Source organism: Salvelinus alpinus, chromosome 29, assembly GCF_045679555.1.
Source record: "Salvelinus alpinus chromosome 29, SLU_Salpinus.1, whole genome shotgun sequence".
In the NCBI taxonomy this organism is placed as follows: domain Eukaryota; kingdom Metazoa; phylum Chordata; class Actinopteri; order Salmoniformes; family Salmonidae; genus Salvelinus; species Salvelinus alpinus.
This window is the reverse complement of record NC_092114.1, coordinates 2,649,070-2,674,448: the sequence shown is the minus strand read 5'-3', so window position 1 is coordinate 2,674,448 and position 25,379 is coordinate 2,649,070. Positions and strand designations below refer to the sequence as shown.

Genomic DNA, 25,379 nt, shown 5'->3' with positions numbered 1-25,379 from the left:
ATGGGAAGGACCTCAGAATACAACAACACACACGGGCATTCACACACACAGACAAACAGAGACACACAAAGAGACACACACACCCTGTTGCACACTATCCTGTCTACTCTACAGCAGCTGTCCTATAACAGGTCAGTCCTGTTACACTGCATGACAAACACACGCGTCAGTCAGCCAGCTGCACGGTGACTCACCAACAGGAAGACCACTGCACAGAGACTAACTCACCAACAGGGAGACCACTGCACAGAGACTAACTCACCAACAGGGGGACCACTGCACAGAGACTAACTCACCAACAGGAAGACCACTGCACAGAGACTAACTCACCAACAGGGAGGCCACTGCACAGAGACTAACTCACCAACAGAGAGACCACTGCACAGAGACTAACTCACCAACAGGGGGACCACTGCACAGAGACTAACTCACCAACAGGGAGACCACTGCACAGAGACTAACTCACCAACAGGGGGACCACTGCACAGAGACTAACTCACCAACAGGGAGACTACTGCACAGAGACTAACTCACCAACAGGAAGACCACTGCACAGAGACTAACTCACCAACAGAGAGACCACTGCACAGAGACTAACTCACCAACAGGAAGACTACTGCACAGAGACTAACTCACCAACAGGAAGACCACTGCACAGAGACTAACTCACCAACAGAGAGACCACTGCACAGAGACTAACTCACCAACAGGAAGACTACTGCACAGAGACTAACTCACCAACAGAGAGACCACTGCACAGAGACTAACTCACCAACAGAGAGACCACTGCACAGAGACTAACTCACCAACAGGGAGACCACTGCACAGAGACTAACTCACCAACAGGGGGACCACTGCACAGAGACTAACTCACCAACAGGGAGACCACTGCACAGAGACTAACTCACCAACAGGGGGACCACTGCACAGAGACTAACTCACCAACAGGGAGACCACTGCACAGAGACTAACTCACCAACAGAGAGACCACTGCACAGAGACTAACTCACCAACAGGGGGACCACTGCACAGAGACTAACTCACCAACAGGGAGGCCACTGCACAGAGACTAACTCACCAACAGGGAGACCACTGCACAGAGACTAACTCACCAACAGAGAGACCACTGCACAGAGACTAACTCACCAACAGGGAGACTACTGCACAGAGACTAACTCACCAACAGGGAGACCAATGCACAGAGACTAACTCACCAACAGGGGGACCACTGCACAGAGACTAACTCACCAACAGGAAGACTACTGCACAGAGACTAACTCACCAACAGGAAGACTACTGCACAGAGACTAACTCACCAACAGGGAGACCACTGCACAGAGACTAACTCACCAACAGGGGGACCACTGCACAGAGACTAACTCACCAACAGGAAGACTACTGCACAGAGACTAACTCACCAACAGGGAGACCACTGCACAGAGACTAACTCACCAACAGGAAGACTACTGCACAGAGACTAACTCACCAACAGGGAGGCCACTGCACAGAGACTAACTCACCAACAGGAAGACTACTGCACAGAGACTAACTCACCAACAGGGAGGCCACTGCACAGAGACTAACTCACCAACAGGGAGACCACTGCACAGAGACTAACTCACCAACAGAGAGACCACTGCACAGAGACTAACTCACCAACAGGGAGACTACTGCACAGAGACTAACTCACCAACAGGGAGACCACTGCACAGAGACTAACTCACCAACAGGGGGACCACTGCACAGAGACTAACTCACCAACAGGAAGACTACTGCACAGAGACTAACTCACCAACAGGAAGACTACTGCACAGAGACTAACTCACCAACAGGGAGACCACTGCACAGAGACTAACTCACCAACAGGGGGACCACTGCACAGAGACTAACTCACCAACAGGAAGACTACTGCACAGAGACTAACTCACCAACAGGGAGACCACTGCACAGAGACTAACTCACCAACAGGAAGACTACTGCACAGAGACTAACTCACCAACAGGAAGACTACTGCACAGAGACTAACTCACCAACAGGGAGGCCACTGCACAGAGACTAACTCACCAACAGGGAGACCACTGCACAGAGACTAACTCACCAACAGGAAGACTACTGCACAGAGACTAACTCACCAACAGGGAGACCACTGCACAGAGACTAACTCACCAACAGGGAGACCACTGCACAGAGACTAACTCACCAACAGGGGGACCACTGCACAGAGACTAACTCACCAACAGAGGGACCACTGCACAGAGACTAACTCACCAACAGGGGGACCACTGCACAGAGACTAACTCACCAACAGGGGGACCACTGCACAGAGACTAACTCACCAACAGAGAGACCACTGCACAGAGACTAACTCACCAACAGAGAGACCACTGCACAGAGACTAACTCACCAACAGAGAGACCACTGCACAGAGACTAACTCACCAACAGAGAGACCACTGCACAGAGACTAACTCACCAACAGAGAGACTACTGCACAGAGACTAACTCACCAACAGGGAGACCACTGCACAGAGACTAACTCACCAACAGGGGGACCACTGCACAGAGACTAACTCACCAACAGAGAGACCACTGCACAGAGACTAACTCACCAACAGGGGGACCACTGCACAGAGACTAACTCACCAACAGGGGGACCACTGCACAGAGACTAACTCACCAACAGGGAGACTACTGCACAGAGACTAACTCACCAACAGGGGGACCACTGCACAGAGACTAACTCACCAACAGGGAGACTACTGCACAGAGACTAACTCACCAACAGAGAGACTACTGCACAGAGACTAACTCACCAACAGGGAGACTACTGCACAGAGACTAACTCACCAACAGGGAGACTACTGCACAGAGACTAACTCACCAACAGGGGGACCACTGCACAGAGACTAACTCACCAACAGGGAGACCACTGCACAGAGACTAACTCACCAACAGAAGTAGTGCCCTATGTTTGATCTAAAGTAGTGCCCTATGTTTGATCTAAAGTAGTGCCCTATGTTTGATCTAAAGTAGTGCCCTATGTTTGATCTAAAGTAGTGCCCTATGTTTGATCTAAAGTAGTGCCCTATGTTTGATCTAAAGTAGTGCCCTATGTTTGACCTAAAGTAGTGCCCTATGTTTGATCTAAAGTAGTGCCCTATGTTTGACCTAAAGTAGTGCCCTATGTTTGACCTAAAGTAGTGCCCTATGTTTGACCTAAAGTAGTGTCCTATGTTTGATCTAAAGTAGTGCCCTATGTTTGATCTAAAGTAGTGCCCTATGTTTGACCTAAAGTAGTGCCCTATGTTTGACCTAAAGTAGTGCCCTATGTTTGACCTAAAGTAGTGTCCTATGTTTGACCTAAGCTAGTCCACTGTTTGACCTAAAGTAGTGTCCTATGTTTGACCTAAAGTATTGCCCTATGTTTGACCTAAGCTAGTCCACTGTTTGACCTAAGCTAGTCCACTGTTTGACCTAAGCTAGTCCACTGTTTGATCTAAAGTAGTGTCCTATGTTTGACCTAAAGTAGTGCCCTATGTTTGACCTAAAGTAGTGCCCTATGTTTGACCTAAGCTAGTCCACTGTTTGACCTAAAGTAGTGCCCTATGTTTGACCTAAAGTAGTGTCCTATGTTTGACCTAAAGTAGTGTCCTATGTTTGACCTAAAGTAGTGTCCTATGTTTGACCTAAAGTAGTGCCCTATGTTTGACCTAAGCTAGTCCACTGTTTGACCTAAAGTAGTGCCCTATGTTTGACCTAAGCTAGTCCACTGTTTGACCTAAAGTAGTGCCCTTTATAGGAAACAGAGTGGCATTTAGGACTCTAACTCTCACTTTAACTTTGTATTCAACAGAAAGAGGGTGCTGACTGTTCCCTTTGCACTCTGACTGGTATGAAAATATTTGACTGTACGTGTATTGCTATAGAATGATTATATTCCTGGTTATTTTGGTTGAGATACATTGAGCTTTGACTTCATGGCAATACCCTGTTAATCTTTCTGTGATCCTGCTATAGTCTCGTTCACAAGAAGCACTGGTGGAAAACGTACCCAACTGTTCAACTTGAATAAAAGTAAAGATGTCTTCATAGAAAATGACTCAAGTAAAAGTCACCCAGTAAAATACTACTTTAGTAAAAGTCATAAAGTATTTGGTTTTAAATATGATAAGTATCAAAAAGTGGCAGACGGAACCATTTTCTTGTATATTTCAGTTACGGATAGCCAGGGGCACACTACAGCATTCAGACATTATTTATAAACGAATAATGTGAGTTTAGTGAGTCCGCCAGCTCAGAAATCAAATCAGATTGTATTTGTCACATACACATGGTTAGCAGATGTTAATGCGAGTGTAGCGAAATGCTTGTGCTTCTAGTTCCCGACAATGCAGTAATAACCAACGAGTAATCTAACCTAACAATTCCACAACTACTACCTTATACACACAAGTGTAACTAGGAGGTAGAGATGACCAGGGATGTTCTCTGTTTAGTGAGTCCGCCAGATCAGAGGAGGTAGAGATGACCAGGGATGTTCTCTTGATAAATGCATCAATTGGACTATTTTCCTTTTCAAAATGTAACGAGTTTGTTTGGGTGTCAAAGAAAATGTATAGAGTAAAAGTGCATTATTTTCTTTAGGAATGTAGTAAAATAAAATAAAAAAGTAGTCAAAAAATAGAAATAGTAGATAACCCCCAAAAAAAAGACAAAGTAGTATTTTAAAGTATTTTTACTTAAGTACTTTACACCACCGACAAGAAGGCCTGCAGTTGATGTGAATGTTTGAGCCAGACTATAGACTACTCTTCCACCACTCAACCTTTATGGAGGTAGATTCATGAACACAACTAACATGCACGAAAAGGAAACTAACATGCCCGAAAAGGAAACTAACATGCCCGAAAAGGAAACTAACATGCCCGAAAAGGAAACTAACATGCCCGAAAAGGAAACTAACATGCCCGAAAAGGAAACTAACATGCCCGAAAAGGAAACTAACATGCACGAAAAGGAAACTAACATGCCGGAAAAGGAAACTAACATGCCGAAAAGGAAACTAACATGCCGGAAAAGGAAACTAACATGCCGGAAAAGGAAACTAACATGCCGAAAAGGAAACTAACATGCCGGAAAAGGAAACTAACATGTACGAAAAGGAAACTAACATGCCCGAAAAGGAAACTAACATGCCCGAAAAGGAAACTAACATGCCGAAAAGGAAACTAACATGCCGGAAAAGGAAACTAACATGCCCGAAAAGGAAACTAACAAGCCCGAAAAGGAAACTAACATGCCCGAAAAGGAAACTAACATGCCCGAAAAGGAAACTAACATGCCCGAAAAGGAAACTAACATGCTCGAAAAGGAAACTAACATGCCCGAAAAGGAAACTAACATGCCCGAAAAGGAAACTAACATGCCGGAAAAGGAAACTAACATGCCCGAAAAGGAAACTAACATGCCCGAAAAGGAAACTAACATGCCCGAAAAGGAAACTAACATCCCGAAAAGGAAACTAGCATGCACGAAAAGGAAACTAACAAGCCCGAAAAGGAAACTAACATGCCCGAAAAGGAAACTAACATGCTCGAAAAGGAAACTAACATGCACGAAAAGGAAACTAACATGCACGAAAAGGAAACTAACATGCCGGAAAAGGAAACTAACATGCCGGAAAAGGAAACTAACATGCCCGAAAAGGAAACTAACATGCACGAAAAGGAAACTAACATCCCGAAAAGGAAACTAACATGCCGGAAAAGGAAACTAACATGCACGAAAAGGAAACTAACATGCTCGAAAAGGAAACTAACATGCCCGAAAAGGAAACTAACATGCCCGAAAAGGAAACTAACATGCCCGAAAAGGAAACTAACATGCCCGAAAAGGAAACTAACATGCCCGAAAAGGAAACTAACATGCTCGAAAAGGAAACTAACATGCACGAAAAGGAAACTAACATGCACGAAAAGGAAACTAACATGCACGAAAAGGAAACTAACATGCACGAAAAGGAAACTAACATGCCCGAAAAGGAAACTAACATGCCGGAAAAGGAAACTAACATGCCGGAAAAGGAAACTAACATCCCGAAAAGGAAACTAGCATGCACGAAAAGGAAACTAACATGCCCGAAAAGGAAACTAACATGCCTGAAAAGGAAACTAACATGCCCGAAAAGGAAACTAACATGCTCGAAAAGGAAACTAACATGCACGAAAAGGAAACTAACATGCACGAAAAGGAAACTAACATGCACGAAAAGGAAACTAACATGCCCGAAAAGGAAACTAACATCCCGAAAAGGAAACTAACATGCCCGAAAAGGAAACTAACATGCCCGAAAAGGAAACTAACATGCACGAAAAGGAAACTAACATGCACGAAAAGGAAACTAACATGCCCGAAAAGGAAACTAACATGCACGAAAAGGAAACTAACATGCCCGAAAAGGAAACTAACATGCCGGAAAAGGAAACTAACATGCCGGAAAAGGAAACTAACATCCCGAAAAGGAAACTAGCATGCACGAAAAGGAAACTAACATGCCCGAAAAGGAAACTAACATGCCTGAAAAGGAAACTAACATGCCCGAAAAGGAAACTAACATGCTCGAAAAGGAAACTAACATGCACGAAAAGGAAACTAACATGCCGGAAAAGGAAACTAACATGCCCGAAAAGGAAACTAACATCCCGAAAAGGAAACTAACATGCCCGAAAAGGAAACTAACATGCCCGAAAAGGAAACTAACATGCCCGAAAAGGAAACTAACATGCCCGAAAAGGAAACTAACATGCCCGAAAAGGAAACTAACATCCCGAAAAGGAAACTAACATGCCGGAAAAGGAAACTAGCATGCACGAAAAGGAAACTAACATGCCCGAAAAGGAAACTAACATGCCCGAAAAGGAAACTAACATCCCGAAAAGGAAACTAACATGCCGGAAAAGGAAACTAGCATGCACGAAAAGGAAACTAACATGCACGAAAAGGAAACTAACATGCCGGAAAAGGAAACTAGCATGCACGAAAAGGAAACTAACATGCCCGAAAAGGAAACTAACATGCCCGAAAAGGAAACTAACATCCCGAAAAGGAAACTAACATGCCGGAAAAGGAAACTAGCATGCACGAAAAGGAAACTAACATGCCCGAAAAGGAAACTAACATGCCCGAAAAGGAAACTAACATCCCGAAAAGGAAACTAACATGCCGGAAAAGGAAACTAGCATGCACGAAAAGGAAACTAACATGCCCGAAAAGGAAACTAACATCCCGAAAAGGAAACTAACATGCCGGAAAAGGAAAACACGTTGTGCTGCTACATACTAGCGCTTTAGATGATGCTAGTGCTTCTACTATGGAAAACTCCTACTGCAGTATTAACCCTGTTCATAGTAGGACCATTTGGTTCATATGCACTGTTTATTTGCGGCTTGTCACATGATATGACTGACATTAAATTATGATTAGGGGTTATATCATCACTGAAATGTAGCCTAGGTTAGTGTGCCGAGTTTATCAGAAGAGCAAGAACTGTCGAAATAAAAAGTTAATCATTGTCCCGGGGTCACTTTTTTTGATGAATCAAACAGTATTGCATTTGCGTCATATGGTTTGTTATTGGCATGTCATAACAATACGTAACCATTCACCTGTTGGTCTGATGTTTTTACCACGGATGGCGGAACCAAACATGGTTATTTTACTTGTGTGCGTGTGTGGATTGCTACATCGCTGGGGTGGTGCAGTGCTTTTCAAGAGGCTGAACCGGGCGGAGGGCGGCGCAATGATTGACTGAGCAAAGGGCTTTGCAATCAACAGAGCTGTGTAAGATCTCTCTCTCTCTCTGCTTGAGCTAGACAGTCTCTCACTACTCGATACGGCGCTGAGAATTTCACACCGAAAAGTATAGCGCTCTCTCGCCGGACATCTGTCTCCAGTCCAGACGCACCGTTGGGAGACATTTTGTGGACTGACTGGGAATGTCGTCCAAAACCGAAGACAGTGCTTGACACAGAACCTGGATGAAGGAAGGAATTTGTCATATTTGAAGGATCCACCCCCCCCCCCCAAAATTCTGATCAGCATTCAAATATATATTTAGCCTGAGAAGTTAGATTTGCCAATTGGATGAAAACCATTAGGACTGCAGCTGCTCGTGCGCATAAGCTAGCAACAATAGAACGCACCATTTACAATTCATCATAACAACTCGCGCTGTATTAGAATGATGAACGTTCAGTGGAGCAACCCGGTCCAATGCATCCGCAGTGGAAAAGTCGGACAGAAACGTGTGGACTCAGAAACAGCAGGTGACGAGCCGGTGTCCAAATGCGCTAGGCTGATCGAGTGTATGTGGGACGTGGGGCTCCTCGGTAGCTCGCCGGTGTCCCCTGTTTCCCCGGTACTCTTGAGCGGCTCCCCGACCCATCAAGGTCCGTTTCGGATAGGCCAGTTTCTGCTCCTACATATGGCTGACAGGGACAGGATACACAGCGCACTCAACATTGATACGGGAGACGCGATGGTGTGCAAGGTAAGCGCAAAGACTATACCCATTCATTGTGCAATACCTTTGAATGAATGACTGTTTCTGATACGTCCTGTGTTGCTCAACAGCACCAACCTCACATGATGCATATCCTGATCTTCATTAACCCTTTGGTGTCATTATACAATGTTTTAACTGAGACTAATGTGACAGTTGGCTATTTAAATAATCGGGAATCATTAATTTATCCATTATGTTCAGCCAATGATTTGATGAGTGGCCAATGATCCAATACCTCGTGCACCTATTGTGCATTACGTAATAATAAGGTAATAGCCTAATAATAAGGTAATAGCCTAATAATAAGGTAATAGATTAATATTAAGGTAATAGATTAATATTAAGGTAATAGCCTAATAATAAGGTAATAGATTAATATTAAGGTAATAGATTAATAATAAGGTAATAGATTAATAATAAGGTAATAGATTAATATTAAGGTAATAGATTAATATTAAGGTAATAGCCTAATAATAAGGTAATAGATGAATAATAAGGTAATAGATTAATATTAAGGTAATAGCCTAATAATAAGGTAATAGATTAATATTAAGGTAATAGATTAATAATAAGGTAATAGCCTAATAATAAGGTAATAGATTAATAATAAGGTAATAGCCTAATAATAAGGTAATAGCCTAATAATAAGGTAATAGCCTAATAATAAGGTAATAGTCTAATAATAAGGTAATAGCAGAATAATAAGGTAATAGATTAATAATAAGATGGCTGAAATATGATCAACATCGGTCCTCTCATTTGTGTTCAAGTCAGTAGACTAGGCCATGGCTGAAATATGATCAACATCGGTCCTCTCATTTGTGTTCAAGTCAGTAGACTAGGCCATGGCTGAAATATGATCAACATCGGTCCTCTCATTTGTGTTCAAGTCAGTAGACTAGGCCATGGCTGAAATATGATCAACATCGGTCCTCTCATTTGTGTTCAAGTCAGTAGACTAGGCCATGGCTGAAATATGATCAACATCGGTCCTCTCATTTGTGTTCAAGTCAGTAGACTAGGCCATGGCTGAAATATGATCAACATCGGTCCTCTCATTTGTGTTCAAGTCAGTAGACTAGGCCATGGCTGAAATATGATCAACATCGGTCCTCTCATTTGTGTTCAAGTCAGTAGACTAGGCCATGGCTGAAATATGATCAACATCGGTCCTCTCATTTGTGTTCAAGTCAGTAGACTAGGCCATGGCTGAAATATGATCAACATCGGTCCTCTCATTTGTGTTCAAGTCAGTAGACTAGGCCATGGCTGAAATATGATCAACATCGGTCCTCTCATTTGTGTTCAAGTCAGTAGACTAGGCCATGGCTGAAATATGATCAACATCGGTCCTCTCATTTGTGTTCAAGTCAGTAGACTAGGCCATGGCTGAAATATGATCAACATCGGTCCTCTCATTTGTGTTCAAGTCAGTAGACTAGGCCATGGCTGAAATATGATCAACATCGGTCCTCTCATTTGTGTTCAAGTCAGTAGACTAGGCCATGGCTGAAATATGATCAACATCGGTCCTCTCATTTGTGTTCAAGTCAGTAGACTAGGCCATGGCTGAAATATGATCAACATCGGTCCTCTCATTTGTGTTCAAGTCAGTAGACTAGGCCATGGCTGAAATATGATCAACATCGGTCCTCTCATTTGTGTTCAAGTCAGTAGACTAGGCCATGGCTGAAATATGATCAACATCGGTCCTCTCATTTGTGTTCAAGTCAGTAGACTAGGCCATGGCTGAAATATGATCAACATCGGTCCTCTCATTTGTGTTCAAGTCAGTAGACTAGGCCATGGCTGAAATATGATCAACATCGGTCCTCTCATTTGTGTTCAAGTCAGTAGACTAGGCCATGGCTGAAATATGATCAACATCGGTCCTCTCATTTGTGTTCAAGTCAGTAGACTAGGCCATGGCTGAAATATGATCAACATCGGTCCTCTCATTTGTGTTCAAGTCAGTAGACTAGGCCATGGCTGAAATATGATCAACATCGGTCCTCTCATTTGTGTTCAAGTCAGTAGACTAGGCCATGGCTGAAATATGATCAACATCGGTCCTCTCATTTGTGTTCAAGTCAGTAGACTAGGCCATGGCTGAAATATGATCAACATCGGTCCTCTCATTTGTGTTCAAGTCAGTAGACTAGGCCATGGCTGAAATATGATCAACATCGGTCCTCTCATTTGTGTTCAAGTCAGTAGACTAGGCCATGGCTGAAATATGATCAACATCGGTCCTCTCATTTGTGTTCAAGTCAGTAGACTAGGCCATGGCTGAAATATGATCAACATCGGAGTGGAAATGTAGAGCTGTCGTTCTCCTGTTCCAGGTGCTTAAATAAAGACTTGATCTCAGATGAGGTTAAAGCCAGGTGTAGTTTAGGAGACCTGCGTCCCGTAATTTTAACACATTAAATAACAGTCTCATTTTATCATTGGTGTAAATCCACTTTCTCCACCCCTTGGGGGCATAACTCTCATAAAGAAGCTGAGCCCACACTGATAGCCTGCATCTGTGTCTCCTCAGGTTTAAACACTTAACATTAGAAATCAGTTGTTTTCAATGGATTGGATTTGTTAGACGATTATAATACGTATTGACTCACACCAATGGGGCCAAACTCTAAGCTGATACATCTGAATCCACCCTGATAGATCCCTCTCTCTGTTCTCACAGGTGTTTGAGATGGGTCTGTACCAGGAGAAGCTCCGGGCCTACCGCATCCTGCCGGTCCACAGGAACATCCGCCGTATCCGAGACATTGTCCTGGGGGAGCGCTGGGCATATGTCTTCCTAGAGAAGGACCACGGGGACATGCACACCTTCGTTAAGAGCTGCAAGCGTTTGGACGAGGGGCGGGCGGCACATCTCTTTCACCAGGTGGCGTCGGCCGTGACACACTGTCACCAGCATGGCATCGTATTAGGAGACCTGAAGCTACGCAAGTTTGTCTTCTCCGACAGGAAAAGGTAGAGAGAGACTTGAGATGACACGTGTACCGTTTTCACACACTATCCTGTCAACCCAACCCGTACCAAGCTGGGTCAGATATTGCCTTTCTTTTGACTGCACTGTTTCAGCACTTATGGTGGATATGTATCCAGGCCAGCACAACACAGCTTGGCTCAGCTCGACTCAGCTCGGGTCAGCTCGACTCGACTCAGCTCAGCTCAGCTCGGCTCAGCTCGACTCAGCTCGACTCAGCTCGACTCAGCTCGACTCAGCTCAGCTCGACTCAGCTCGGGTCAGCTCAGCTCGACTCAGCTCGGGTCAGCTCGACTCAGCTCGGGTCAGCTCGACTCAACTCGGGTCAGCTCGACTCAGCTCGGGTCAGCTCGACTCAACTCGGGTCAACTCGACTCAGCTCGGGTCAGCTCAGCTCGACTCAGCTCGGGTCAGCTCAGCTCGACTCAGCTCAGCTCGGCTCGACTCAGCTCAGCTCGGCTCGACTCGACTCGACTCAGCTCAGCTCGGCTCGACTCAGCTCGGCTCGACTCGACTCGACTCGACTCAGCTCAGCTCAGCTCGGCTCGACTCAGCTCGACTCAGCTCAGCTCAGCTCGGCTCGACTCGACTCGACTCAGCTCAGCTCGGCTCGACTCAGCTCGACTCAGCTCGACTCAGCTCAGCTCGACTCAGCTCAGCTCGACTCAGCTCAGCTCGACTCAGCTCAGCTCGACTCAGCTCAGCTCAGCTATGTAACGTGAAAGGGCCCTAGATTGATGTCATTGACATTTTTGTAGAGACACGCAGTATACGCAGCAAGACAGGGTGGGCGGAGGAGGAGGGGATAATGATGCAATATAAGGGGTTGTACATGCTTTTGAAAGTCTTATAATTGTAGTAATCTCTTGTGGACAGATTCCCATGTAAACAGTGAGAATCTGTCAAGACTCATGTAGAATTATATGATTGTGATCAGCACTAGTTTCTGGTTTGGCTTTTCTTCATTGATTATTTAGACGAATCAGGATTAGGCGAAAGTGGTGCTTAAACTGGCGCAGTGATATCAAGCCCTGTGCGCAGTGATATCAAGCCCTGTGCGCAGTAGTTATTGTACTCCTAGGCGAACACTGACGACAGACCGTTCATTCGACATTGATATTTTCATTAAAATGCCATGTTTCACATTAGTGCATGTACTGTAGACTATATGGACAGTATTTAGGGCTGTGTTTTATGCTTCGGGACGAGCCCCTTAGCTCCAGTGAAGGGAAAACGTAATGCTACAGTATACAATGACATTCTAGACGATTCTGTGCTTCCAACTTCGTGGCAACAGTTTGGGGAAGGCCCGTTCCTGTTTCAGCATGACAATGCCTCCGTGCACAAAGCGAGGTCTATACAGAAATGGTTTGTCAAGATCGGTGTGGAAGAACTTGACTGGCCTGCACAGAGCCCTGACCCCAACCCCATCGAACACCTCTTGGATGAATTGGAACGCCGACTGCGAGCCAGACCTAATCGCCCAACATCAGTGCCCAACCTCAATAACGCTGAATGGAAGCAAGTCCCCGCAGCAATGTTCCAACATCTAGTGGAAAGCCTTCCCAGAAGAGTGGAGGCTGTTATAGCAGCAATGTTCCATCATCTAGTGGAAAGCCTTCCCAGAAGAGTGGAGGCTGTTATAGCAGCAATGTTCCAACATCTAGTGGAAAGCCTTCCCAGAAGAGTGGAGGCTGTTATAGCAGCAATGTTCCAACATCTAGTGGAAAGCCTTCCCAGAAGAGTGGAGGCTGTTATAGCAGCAATGTTCCAACATCTAGTGGAAAGCCTTCCCAGAAGAGTGGAGGCTGTTATAGCAGCAATGTTCCAACATCTAGTGGAAAGCCTTCCCAGAAGAGTGGAGGCTGTTATAGCAGCAATGTTCCAACATCTAGTGGAAAGCCTTCCCAGAAGAGTGGAGGCTGTTATAGCAGCAATGTTCCAACATCTAGTGGAAAGCCTTCCCAGAAGAGTGGAGGCTGTTATAGCAGCAATGTTCCAACATCTAGTGGAAAGCCTTCCCAGAAGAGTGGAGGCTGTTATAGCAGCAATGTTCCAACATCTAGTGGAAAGCCTTCCCAGAAGAGTGGAGGCTGTTATAGCAGCAATGTTCCAACATCTATTGGAAAGCCTTCCCAGAAGAGTGGAGGCTGTTATAGCAGCAATGTTCCAACATCTAGTGGAAAGCCTTCCCAGAAGAGTGGAGGCTGTTATAACAGCAATGTTCCAACATCTAGTGGTAAGCCTTCCCAGAAGAGTGGAGGCTGTTATAGCAACAATGTTCCAACATCTAGTGGAAAGCCTTCCCAGAAGAGTGGAGGCTGTTATAGCAGCAATGTTCCAACATCTAATGGAAAGCCTTCCCAGAAGAGTGGAGGCTGTTATAGCAGCAATGTTCCAACATCTAGTGGAAAGCCTTCCCAGAAGAGCGGAGGCTGTTATAGCAGCAATGTTCCATCATCTAGTGGAAAGCCTTCCCAGATGAGTGGAGGCTGTTATAGCATTAATGTTCCAACATCTAGTGGAAAGCCTTCCCAGAAGAGTGGAGGCTGTTATAGCAGCAATGTTCCATCATCTAGTGGAAAGCCTTCCCAGAAGAGTGGAGGCTGTTATAGCAGCAATGTTCCATCATCTAGTGGAACGCCTTCCCAGAAGAGTGGAGGCTGGTATAACAGCAATGTTCCATCATCTAGTGGAAAGCCTTCCCAGAAGAGTGTAGGCTGTTATAACAGCAATGTTCCATCATCTAGTGGAAAGCCTTCCCAGAAGAGTGGAGGCTGTTATAGCAGCAATGTTCCATCATCTAGTGGAAAGCCTTCCCAGAAGAGTGGAGGCTGTTATAGCAGCAATGTTCCAACATCTAGTGGAAAGCCTTCCCAGAAGAGTGGAGGCTGTTATAGCAGCAATGTTCCAACATTTCGTGGAAAGCCTTCCCAGAAGAGTGGAGGCTGTTATAGCAGCAATGTTCCAACATCTAGTGGAAAGCCTTCCCAGAAGAGTGGAGGCTGTTATAGCAGCAATGTTCCAACATCTAGTGGAAAGCCTTCCCAGATGAGTGGAGGCTGTTATAGCAGCAATGTTCCAACATCTATTGGAAAGCCTTCCCAGAAGAGTGGAGACTGTTATAGCAGCAATGTTCCAACATCTAGTGGAAAGCCTTCCCAGAAGAGTGGAGGCTGTTATAACAGCAATGTTCCAACATCTAGTGGTAAGCCTTCCCAGAAGAGTGGAGGCTGTTATAGCAACAATGTTCCAACATCTATTGGAAAGCCTTCCCAGAAGAGTGGAGGCTGTTATAGCAGCAATGTTCCAACATCTAATGGAAAGCCTTCCCAGAAGAGTGGAGGCTGTTATAGCAGCAATGTTCCAACATCTAGTGGAAAGCCTTCCCAGAAGAGTGGAGGCTGTTATAGCAGCAATGTTCCATCATCTAGTGGAAAGCCTTCCCAGATGAGTGGAGGCTGTTATAGCAGCAATGTTCCAACATCTAGTGGAAAGCCTTCCCAGAAGAGTGGAGGCTGTTATAGCAGCAATGTTCCATCATCTAGTGGAAAGCCTTCCCAGAAGAGTGGAGGCTGTTATAGCAGCAATGTTCCATCATCTAGTGGAACGCCTTCCCAGAAGAGTGGAGGCTGGTATAACAGCAATGTTCCATCATCTAGTGGAAAGCCTTCCCAGAAGAGTGTAGGCTGTTATAACAGCAATGTTCCATCATCTAGTGGAAAGCCTTCCCAGAAGAGTGGAGGCTGTTATAGCAGCACTGTTCCAACATCTAGTGGAAAGCCTTCCCAGAAGAGTGGAGGCTGTTGTAACAGCAATGTTCCATCATCTAGTGGAAAGCCTTCCCAGAAGAGTGGAGGCTGTTATAACAGCAATGTTCCAACATCTAGGGGAAAGCCTTCCCAGAAGAGTGGAGGCTGTTATAGCAGCAATATTCCAACATCTAGTGGAAAGCCTTCCCAGAAGAGTGGAGGCTGTTATAGCGGCAATGTTCCAACATCTAGTGGAAAGCCTTCCCAGAAGAGTGGAGGCTGTTATAGCAGCAATGTTCCAACATCTAGTGGAAAGCCTTCCCAGAAGAGTGGAGGCTGTTATAACAGCAATGTTCCAACATCTAGTGGAAAGCCTTCCCAGAAGAGTGGAGGCTGTTATAGCAGCAATGTTCCAACATCTAGTGGAAAGCCTTCCCAGAAGAGTGGAGGCTGTTATAGCAGCAATGTTCCAACATCTAGTGGAAAGCCTTCCCAGAAGAGTGGAAGCTGTTATAGCAGCAATGTTCCAACATCTAGTGGAAATCCTTCCCAGAAGAGTGGAGGCTGTTATAACAGCAATGTTCCAACATCTAGTGGAAAGCCTTCCCAGATGAGTGGAGGCTGTTATAGCAGCAATGTTCCAACATCTAGTGGAAAGCCTTCCCAGAAGAGTGGAGGCTGTTATAGCAGCAATGTTCCAACATCTAGTGGAAAGCCTTCCCAGAAGAGTGGAGACTGTTATAGCAGCAATGTTCCAACATCTAGTGGAAAGCCTTCCCAGAGGTGTGGAGGCTGTTACAGCAGCAATGTTCCAACATCTAGTGGAAAGCCTTCCCAGAAGAGTGGAGGCTGTTATAGCAGCAATGTTCCAACATCTAGTGGAAAGCCTTCCCAGAAGAGTGGAGGCTGTTATAGCAGCAATGTTCCAACATCTAGTGGAAAGCCTTCCCAGAAGAGTGGAGGCTGTTGTAACAGCAATGTTCCATCATCTAGTGGAACGCTTTCCCAGAAGAGTGGAGGCTGTTATAGCAGCAATGTTCCAACATCTAGTGGAAAGCCGTCCCAGAAGAGTGGAGAATGTTATAGCAGCAATGTTCCAACATCTAGTGGAAAGCCTTCCCAGAAGAGTGGAGGCTGTTATAGCAGCAATGTTCCAACATCTAGTGGAAAGCCGTCCCAGAAGAGTGGAGGCTGTTACAGCAGCAATGTTCCAACATCTAGTGGAAAGCCTTCCCAGAAGAGTGGAGGCTGTTACAGCAGCAATGTTCCAACATCTAGTGGAAAGCCTTCCCAGAAGACTGGAGGCTGTTATAACAGCAATGGTCCATCATCTAGTGGAAAGCCTTCCCAGAAGAGTGGAGGCTGTTATAGCAGCAATGTTCCAACATCTAGTGGAAAGCCTTCCCAGAAGAGTGGAGGCTGTTACAGCAGCAATGTTCCAACATCTAGTGGAAAGCCTTCCCAGAAGAGTGGAGGCTGTTGTAGCAGCAATGTTCCATCATCTAGTGGAAAGCCTTCCCTGAAGAGTGGAGGCTGTTATAGCAGCAATGTTCCAACATCTAGTGGAAAGCCTTCCCAGAAGAGTGGAGGCTGTTATCGCAGCAATGTTCCAACATCTAGTGGAAAGCCTTCCCAGAAGAGTGGAGGCTGTTATAGCAGCAATGTTCCATCATCTAGTGGAAAGCCTTCCCAGAAGAGTGGAGGCTGTTATAGCAGCAATGTTCCAACATCTAGTGGAAAGCCTTCCCAGAAGAGTGGAGGCTGTTATAGCAGCAATGTTCCAACATCTAGTGGAAAGCCTTCCCAGAAGAGTGGAGGCTGTTATAGCAGCAATGTTCCATCATCTAGTGGAAAGCCTTCCCAGAAGAGTGGAGGCTGTTATAGCAGCAATGTTCCATCATCTAGTGGAAAGCCTTCCCAGAAGAGTGGAGGCTGTTATAGCAGCAATGTTCCATCATCTAGTGGAAAGCCTTCCCAGAAGAGTGGAGGCTGTTATAACAGCAATGTTCCAACATCTAGTGGAAAGCCTTCCCAGAAGAGTGGAGGCTGTTATAACAGCAATGTTCCAACATCTAGTGGAAAGCCTTCCCAGAAGAGTGGAGGCTGTTATAACAGCAATGTTCCAACATCTAAAGGAAAGCCTTCCCAGAAGAGTGGAGGCTGTTACAGCAGCAATGTTCCAACATCTAGTGGAAAGCCTTCCCAGAAGAGTGGAGGCTGTTATAGCAGCAATGTTCCAACATCTAGTGGAAAGCCTTCCCAGAAGAGTGGAGGCTGTTATAGCAGCAATGTTCCAACATCTAGTGGAAAGCCTTCCCAGAAGAGTGGAGGCTGTTATAACAGCAATGTTCCAACATCTAGTGGAAAGCCTTCCCAGAAGAGTGGAGGCTGTTATAACAGCAATGTTCCAACATCTAGTTTAAAGCATTCCCAGAAGAGTGGAGGCTGTTATAGCAGCAATGTTCCAACATCTAGTGGAAGGCCTTCCCAGAAGAGTGGAGGCTGTTATAGCAGCAATGTTCCAACATCTAGTGGAAAGCCTTCCCAGAAGAGTGGAGGCTGTTATAGCAGCAATGTTCCATCATCTCGTGGAAAGCCTTCCCAGAAGAGTGGAGGCTGTTATAGCAGCAATGTTCCATCATCTCGTGGAAAGCCTTCCCAGAAGAGTGGAGGCTGTTATAGCAGCAATGTTCCATCATCTAGTGGAAAGCCTTCCCAGAAGAGTGGAGGCTGTTATAGCAGCAATGTTCCATCATCTAGTGGAAAGCCTTCCCAGAAGAGTGGAGGCTGTTATAGCAGCAATGTTCCATCATCTAGTGGAAAGCCTTCCCAGAAGAGTGGAGGCTGTTATAGCAGCAATGTTCCATCATCTAGTGGAAAGCCTTCCCAGAAGAGTGGAGGCTGTTATAGCAGCAATGTTCCATCATCTAGTGGAAAGCCTTTCCAGAAGAGTGGAGGCTGTTATAGCAGCAATGCTCCATCATCTAGTGGAAAGCCTTCCCAGAAGAGTGGAGGCTGTTATAGCAGCAATGTTCCATCATCTAGTGGAAAACCTTCCCAGAAGAGTGGAGGCTGTTATAGCAGCAATGTTCCAACATCTAGTGGAAAGCCTTCCCAGAAGAGTGGAGGCTGTTATAGCAGCAATGTTCCAACATCTAGTGGAAAGCCTTCCCAGAAGAGTGGAGGCTGTTATAGCAGCAATGTTCCAACATCTAGTGGAAAGCCTTCCCAGAAGAGTGGAGGCTGTTATAGCAGCAATGTTCCATCATCTAGTGGAAAGCCTTCCCAGAAGAGTGGAGGCTGTTATAGCAGCAATGGTCCATCATCTAGTGGAAAGCCTTCCCAGAAGAGTGGAGGCTGTTATAGCAGCAATGTTCCAACATCTATTGGAAAGCCTTCCCAGAAGAGTGGAGGCTGTTATAACAGCAATGTTCCATCATCTAGTGGAAAGCCTTCCCAGAAGAGTGGAGGCTGTTATAGCAGCAATGTTCCAACATCTAGTGGAAAGCCTTCCCAGAAGAGTGGAGGCTGTTACAGCAGCAATGTTCCAACATCTAGTGGAAAGCCTTCCCAGAAGAGTGGAGGCTGTTATAGCAGCAATGTTCCATCATCTAGTGGAAAGCCTTACCTGAAGAGTGGAGGCTGTTATAGCAGCAATGTTCCAACATCTAGTGGAAAGCCTTCCCAGAAGAGTGGAGGCTGTTATAGCAGCAATGTTCCAACATCTATTGGAAAGCCTTCCCAGAAGAGTGGAGGCTGTTATAGCAGCAATGTTCCATCATCTAGTGGAAAGCCTTCCCAGAAGAGTGGAGGCTGTTATAGCAGCAAAGTTCCATCATCTAGTGGAAAGCCTTCCCAGAAGAGTGGAGGCTGTTATAGCAGCAAAGTTCCATCATCTAGTGGAAAGCCTTCCCAGAAGAGTGGAGGCTGTTATAGCAGCATTGTTCCAACATCTAGTGGAAAGCCTTCCCAGAAGAGTGGAGGCTGTTATAGCAGCAATGTTCCATCATCTAGTGGAAAGCCTTCCCAGAAGAGTGGAGGCTGTTATAGCAGCAATGTTCCATCATCTAGTGGAAAGCCTTCCCAGAAGAGTGGAGGCTGTTATAGCAGCAATGTTCCATCATCTAGTGGAAAGCCTTCCCAGAAGAGTGGAGGCTGTTATAACAGCAATGTTCCAACATCTATTGGAAAGCCTTTCCAGAAGAGTGGAGGCTGTTATAACAGCAATGTTCCAACATCTAGTGGAAAGCCTTCCCAGAAGAGTGGAGGCTGTTACAGCAGCAATGTTCCAACATCTAGTGGAAAGCCTTCCCAGAAGAGTGGAGGCTGTTAAAGCAGCAAAGTTCCAACATCTAGTGGAAAGCCTTCCCAGAAGACTGGAGGCTGTTATAACAGCAATGTTCCATCATCTAGTGGAAAGCCTTCCCAGAAGAGTGGAGGCTGTTATAGCAGCAATGTTCCAACATCTAGTGGAAAACCTTCCCAGAAGAGTGGAGGCTGTTACAGCAGCAATGTTCCAACATCTAGTGGAAAGCCTTCCCAGAAGAGTGGAGGCTGTTATAGCAGCAATGTTCCAACATCTAGTGGAAAGCCTTCCCAGAAGAGTGGAGGCTGTTATAGCAGCAAAGTTCCATCATCTAGTGGAAAGCCTTCCCAGAAGAGTGGAGGCTGTTACAGCAGCAATGTTCCAACATCTAGTGGAAAGCCTTCCCAGAAGAGTGGAGGCTGTTATAGCAGCAATGTTCCATCATCTAGTGAAAAGCCTTCCCTGAAGAGTGGAGGCTGTTATAGCAGCAATGTTCCAACATCTAGTGGAAAGCCTTCCCAGAAGAGTGGAGGCTGTTATAGCAGCAATGTTCCAACATCTATTGGAAAGCCTTCCCAGAAGAGTGGAGGCTGTTATAGCAGCAATGTTCCATCATCTAGTGGAAAGCCTTCCCAGAAGAGTGGAGGCTGTTATAGCAGCAATGTTCCATCATCTAGTGGAAAGCCTTCCCAGAAGAGTGGAGGCTGTTATAGCAGCAATGTTCCAACATCTAGTGGAAAGCCTTCCCAGAAGAGTGGAGGCTGTTATAGCAGCAATGTTCCATCATCTAGTGGAAAGCCTTCCCAGAAGAGTGGAGGCTGTTATAGCAGCAATGTTCCAACATCTAGTGGAAAGCCTTCCCAGAAGAGTGGAGGCTGTTATAGCAGCAATGTTCCATCATCTAGTGAAAAGCCTTCCCTGAAGAGTGGAGGCTGTTATAGCAGCAATGTTCCAACATCTAGTGGAAAGCCTTCCCAGAAGAGTGGAGGCTGTTATAGCAGCAATGTTCCAACATCTATTGGAAAGCCTTCCCAGAAGAGTGGAGGCTGTTATAGCAGCAATGTTCCATCATCTAGTGGAAAGCCTTCCCAGAAGAGTGGAGGCTGTTATAGCAGCAATGTTCCATCATCTAGTGGAAAGCCTTCCCAGAAGAGTGGAGGCTGTTATAGCAGCAATGTTCCAACATCTAGTGGAAAGCCTTCCCAGAAGAGTGGAGGCTGTTATAGCAGCAATGTTCCATCATCTAGTGGAAAGCCTTCCCAGAAGAGTGGAGGCTGTTATAGCAGCAATGTTCCAACATCTAGTGGAAAGCCTTCCCAGAAGAGTGGAGGCTGTTATAGCAGCAATGTTCCATCATCTAGTGGAAAGCCTTCCCAGAAGAGTGGAGGCTGTTATAGCAGCAATGTTCCATCATCTAGTGGAAAGCCTTCCCAGAAGAGTGGAGGCTGTTATAGCAGCAATGTTCCAACATCTAGTGGAAAGCCTTCCAAGAAGAGTGGAGGCTGTTATAGCAGCAATGTTCCAACATCTAGTGGAAAGCCTTCCCAGAAGAGTGGAGGCTGTTATAGCAGCAATGTTCCAACATCTAGTGGAAAGCCTTCCCAGAAGAGTGGAGGCTGTTATAGCAGCAATGTTCCAACATCTAGTGGAAAGCCTTCCCAGAAGAGTGGAGGCTGTTATAGCAGCAATGTTCCATCATCTAGTGGAAAGCCTTCCCAGAAGAGTGGAGGCTGTTATAGCAGCAATGTTCCAACATCTATTGGAAAGCCTTCCCAGAAGAGTGGAGGCTGTTATAACAGCAATGTTCCATCATCTAGTGGAAAGCCTTCCCAGAAGAGTGGAGGCTGTTATAGCAGCAATGTTCCAACATCTAGTGGAAAGCCTTCCCAGAAGAGTGGAGGCTGTTACAGCAGCAATGTTCCAACATCTAGTGGAAAGCCTTCCCAGAAGAGTGGAGGCTGTTATAGCAGCAATGTTCCATCATCTAGTGGAAAGCCTTACCTGAAGAGTGGAGGCTGTTATAGCAGCAATGTTCCAACATCTAGTGGAAAGCCTTCCCAGAAGAGTGGAGGCTGTTATAGCAGCAATGTTCCAACATCTATTGGAAAGCCTTCCCAGAAGAGTGGAGGCTGTTATAGCAGCAATGTTCCATCATCTAGTGGAAAGCCTTCCCAGAAGAGTGGAGGCTGTTATAGCAGCAAAGTTCCATAATCTAGTGGAAATCCTTCCCAGAAGAGTGGAGGCTGTTATAGCAGCAATGTTCCATCATCTAGTGGAAAGCCTTCCCAGAAGAGTGGAGGCTGTTATAGCAGCAATGTTCCATCATCTAGTGGAAAGCCTTCCCAGAAGAGTGGAGGCTGTTATCGCAGCAATGTTCCATCATCTAGTGGAAAGCCTTCCCAGAAGAGTGGAGGCTGTTATAACAGCAATGTTCCAACATCTATTGGAAAGCCTTCCCAGAAGAGTGGAGGCTGTTATAACAGCAATGTTCCAACATCTAGTGGAAAGCCTTCCCAGAAGAGTGGAGGCTGTTACAGCAGCAATGTTCCAACATCTAGTGGAAAGCCTTCCCAGAAGAGGGGAGGCTGTTAAAGCAGCAAAGTTCCAGCATCTAGTGGAAAGCCTTCCCAGAAGACTGGAGGCTGTTATAACAGCAATGTTCCATCATCTAGTGGAAAGCCTTCCCAGAAGAGTGGAGGCTGTTATAGCAGCAATGTTCCAACATCTAGTGGAAAACCTTCCCAGAAGAGTGGAGGCTGTTACAGTAGCAATGTTCCAACATCTAGTGGAAAGCCTTCCCAGAAGAGTGGAGGCTGTTATAGCAGCAATGTTCCAACATCTAGTGGAAAGCCTTCCCAGAAGAGTGGAGGCTGTTATAGCAGCAAAGTTCCATCATCTAGTGGAAAGCCTTCCCAGAAGAGTGGAGGCTGTTACAGCAGCAATGTTCCAACATCTAGTGGAAAGCCTTCCCAGAAGAGTGGAGGCTGTTATAGCAGCAATGTTCCATCATCTAGTGGAAAGCCTTCCCTGAAGAGTGGAGGCTGTTATAGCAGCAATGTTCCAACATCTAGTGGAAAGCCTTCCCAGAAGAGTGGAGGCTGTTATAGCAGCAATGTTCCAACATCTATTGGAAAGCCTTCCCAGAAGAGTGGAGGCTGTTATAGCAGCAATGTTCCATCATCTAGTGGAAAGCCTTCCCAGAAGAGTGGAGGCTGTTATAGCAGCAATGTTCCATCATCTAGTGGAAAGCCTTCCCAGAAGAGTGGAGGCTGTTATAGCAGCAATGTTCCAACATCTAGTGGAAAGCCTTCCCAGAAGAGTGGAGGCTGTTATAGCAGCAATGTTCCATCATCTAGTGGAAAGCCTTCCCAGAAGAGTGGAGGCTGTTATAGCAGCAATGTTCCATCATCTAGTGGAAAGCCTTCCCAGAAATGTGGAGGCTGTTATAGCAGCAATGTTCCATCATCTAGTGGAAAGCCTTCCCAGAAGAGTGGAGGCTGTTATAGCAGCAATGTTCCAACATCTAGTGGAAAGCCTTCCCAGAAGAGTGGAGGCTGTTATAGCAGCAATGTTCCATCATCTAGTGGAAAGCCTTCCCAGAAGAGTGGAGGCTGTTATAGCAGCAATGTTCCATCATCTAGTGGAAAGCCTTCCCAGAAGAGTGGAGGCTGTTATAGCAGCAATGTTCCATCATCTAGTGGAAAGCCTTCCCAGAAGAGTGGAGGCTGTTATAACAGCAATGTTCCAACATCTAGTGGAAAGCCTTCCCAGAAGAGTGGAGGCTGTTACAACAGCAATGTTCCAACATCTAGTGGAAAGCCTTCCCAGAAGAGTGGAGGCTGTTACAGCAGCAATGTTCCAACATCTAGTGGAAAGCCTTCCCAGAAGAGTGGAGGCTGTTATAGCAGCAATGTTCAAACATCTAGTGGAAAGCCTTCCCAGAAGAGTGGAGGCTGTTATAGCAGCAATGTTCCAACATCTAGTGGAAAGCCTTCCCAGAAGAGTGGAGGCTGTTATAACAGCAATGTTCCAACATCTAGTGGAAAGCCTTCCCAGAAGAGTGGAGGCTGTTATAGCAGCAATGTTCCAACATCTAGTGGAAAGCCTTCCCAGAAGAGTGGAGGCTGTTATAGCAGCAATGTTCCAACATCTAGTGGAAGGCCTTCCCAGAAGAGTGGAGGCTGTTATAGCAGCAATGTTCCAACATCTAGTGGAAAGCCTTCCCAGAAGAGTGGAGGCTGTTATAGCAGCAATGTTCCATCATCTCGTGGAAAGCCTTCCCAGAAGAGTGGAGGCTGTTATAGCAGCAATGTTCCATCATCTCGTGGAAAGCCTTCCCAGAAGAGTGGAGGCTGTTATAGCAGCAATGTTCCATCATCTAGTGGAAAGCCTTCCCAGAAGAGTGGAGGCTGTTATAGCAGCAATGTTCCATCATCTAGTGGAAAGCCTTCCCAGAAGAGTGGAGGCTGTTATAGCAGCAATGTTCCATCATCTAGTGGAAAGCCTTCCCAGAAGAGTGGAGGCTGTTATAGCAGCAATGTTCCATCATCTAGTGGAAAGCCTTCCCAGAAGAGTGGAGGCTGTTATAGCAGCAATGTTCCATCATCTAGTGGAAAGCCTTCCCAGAAGAGTGGAGGCTGTTATAGCAGCAATGTTCCACCATCTAGTGGAAAGCCTTCCCAGAAGAGTGGAGGCTGTTATAGCAGCAATGTTCCATCATCTAGTGGAAATCCTTCCCAGAAGAGTGGAGGCTGTTATAGCAGCAATGTTCCAACATCTAGTGGAAAGCCTTCCCAGAAGAGTGGAGGCTGTTATAGCAGCAATGTTCCAAAATCTAGTGGAAAGCCTTCCCAGAAGAGTGGAGGCTGTTATAGCAGCAATGTTCCAACATCTAGTGGAAAGCCTTCCCAGAAGAGTGGAGGCTGTTATAGCAGCAATGTTCCATCATCTCGTGGAAAGCCTTCCCAGACGAGTGGAGGCTGTTATAGCAGCAATGTTCCATCATCTCGTGGAAAGCCTTCCCAGAAGAGTGGAGGCTGTTATAGCAGCAATGTTCCATCATCTAGTGGAAAGCCTTCCCAGAAGAGTGGAGGCTGTTATAGCAGCAATGTTCCATCATCTAGTGGAAAGCCTTCCCAGAAGAGTGGAGGCTGTTATAGCAGCAATGTTCCAACTTCTAGTGGAAAGCCTTCCCAGAAGAGTGGAGGCTGTTATAGCAGCAATGTTCCATCATCTAGTGGAAAGCCTTCCCTGAAGAGTGGAGGCTGTTATAGCAGCAATGTTCCAACATCTAGTGGAAAGTCTTCCCAGAAGAGTGGAGGCTGTTATAGCAGCAATGTTCCAACATCTATTGGAAAGCCTTCCCAGAAGAGTGGAGGCTGTTATAGCAGCAATGTTCCAACATCTAGTGGAAAGCCTTCCCAGAAGAGTGGAGGCTGTTATAGCAGCAATGTTCCATCATCTAGTGGAAAGCCTTCCCAGAAGAGTGGAGGCTGTTATAGCAGCAATGTTCCAACATCTAGTGGAAAGCCTTCCCAGAAGAGTGGAGGCTGTTATAGCAGCAATGTTCCATCATCTAGTGGAAAGCCTTCCCAGAAGAGTGGAGGCTGTTATAGCAGCAATGTTCCATCATCTAGTGGAAAGCCTTCCCAGAAGAGTGGAGGCTGTTATAACAGCAATGTTCCAACATCTAGTGGAAAGCCTTCCCAGAAGAGTGGAGGCTGTTACAGCAGCAATGTTCCAACATCTAGTGGAAAGC

At 45.9% G+C, this 25,379-nt stretch overlaps 1 protein-coding gene across 1 annotated transcript in view; it reads left to right on the top strand.

Annotated features, from left to right (window-relative positions):
• Positions 1-7,765: 7,765 nt before the first annotated feature.
• Positions 7,766-25,379, top strand: part of trib1 (tribbles pseudokinase 1) — a 45,360-nt gene continuing 27,746 nt past the window's right edge. The window contains exons 1-2 of the mRNA XM_071374396.1: positions 7,766-8,547; positions 11,255-11,547. Coding sequence (XP_071230497.1) covers positions 8,239-8,547; positions 11,255-11,547 — 602 coding nt within the window. The 5' untranslated portion in view covers positions 7,766-8,238. The remainder of the gene's footprint in view (positions 8,548-11,254; positions 11,548-25,379) is intronic.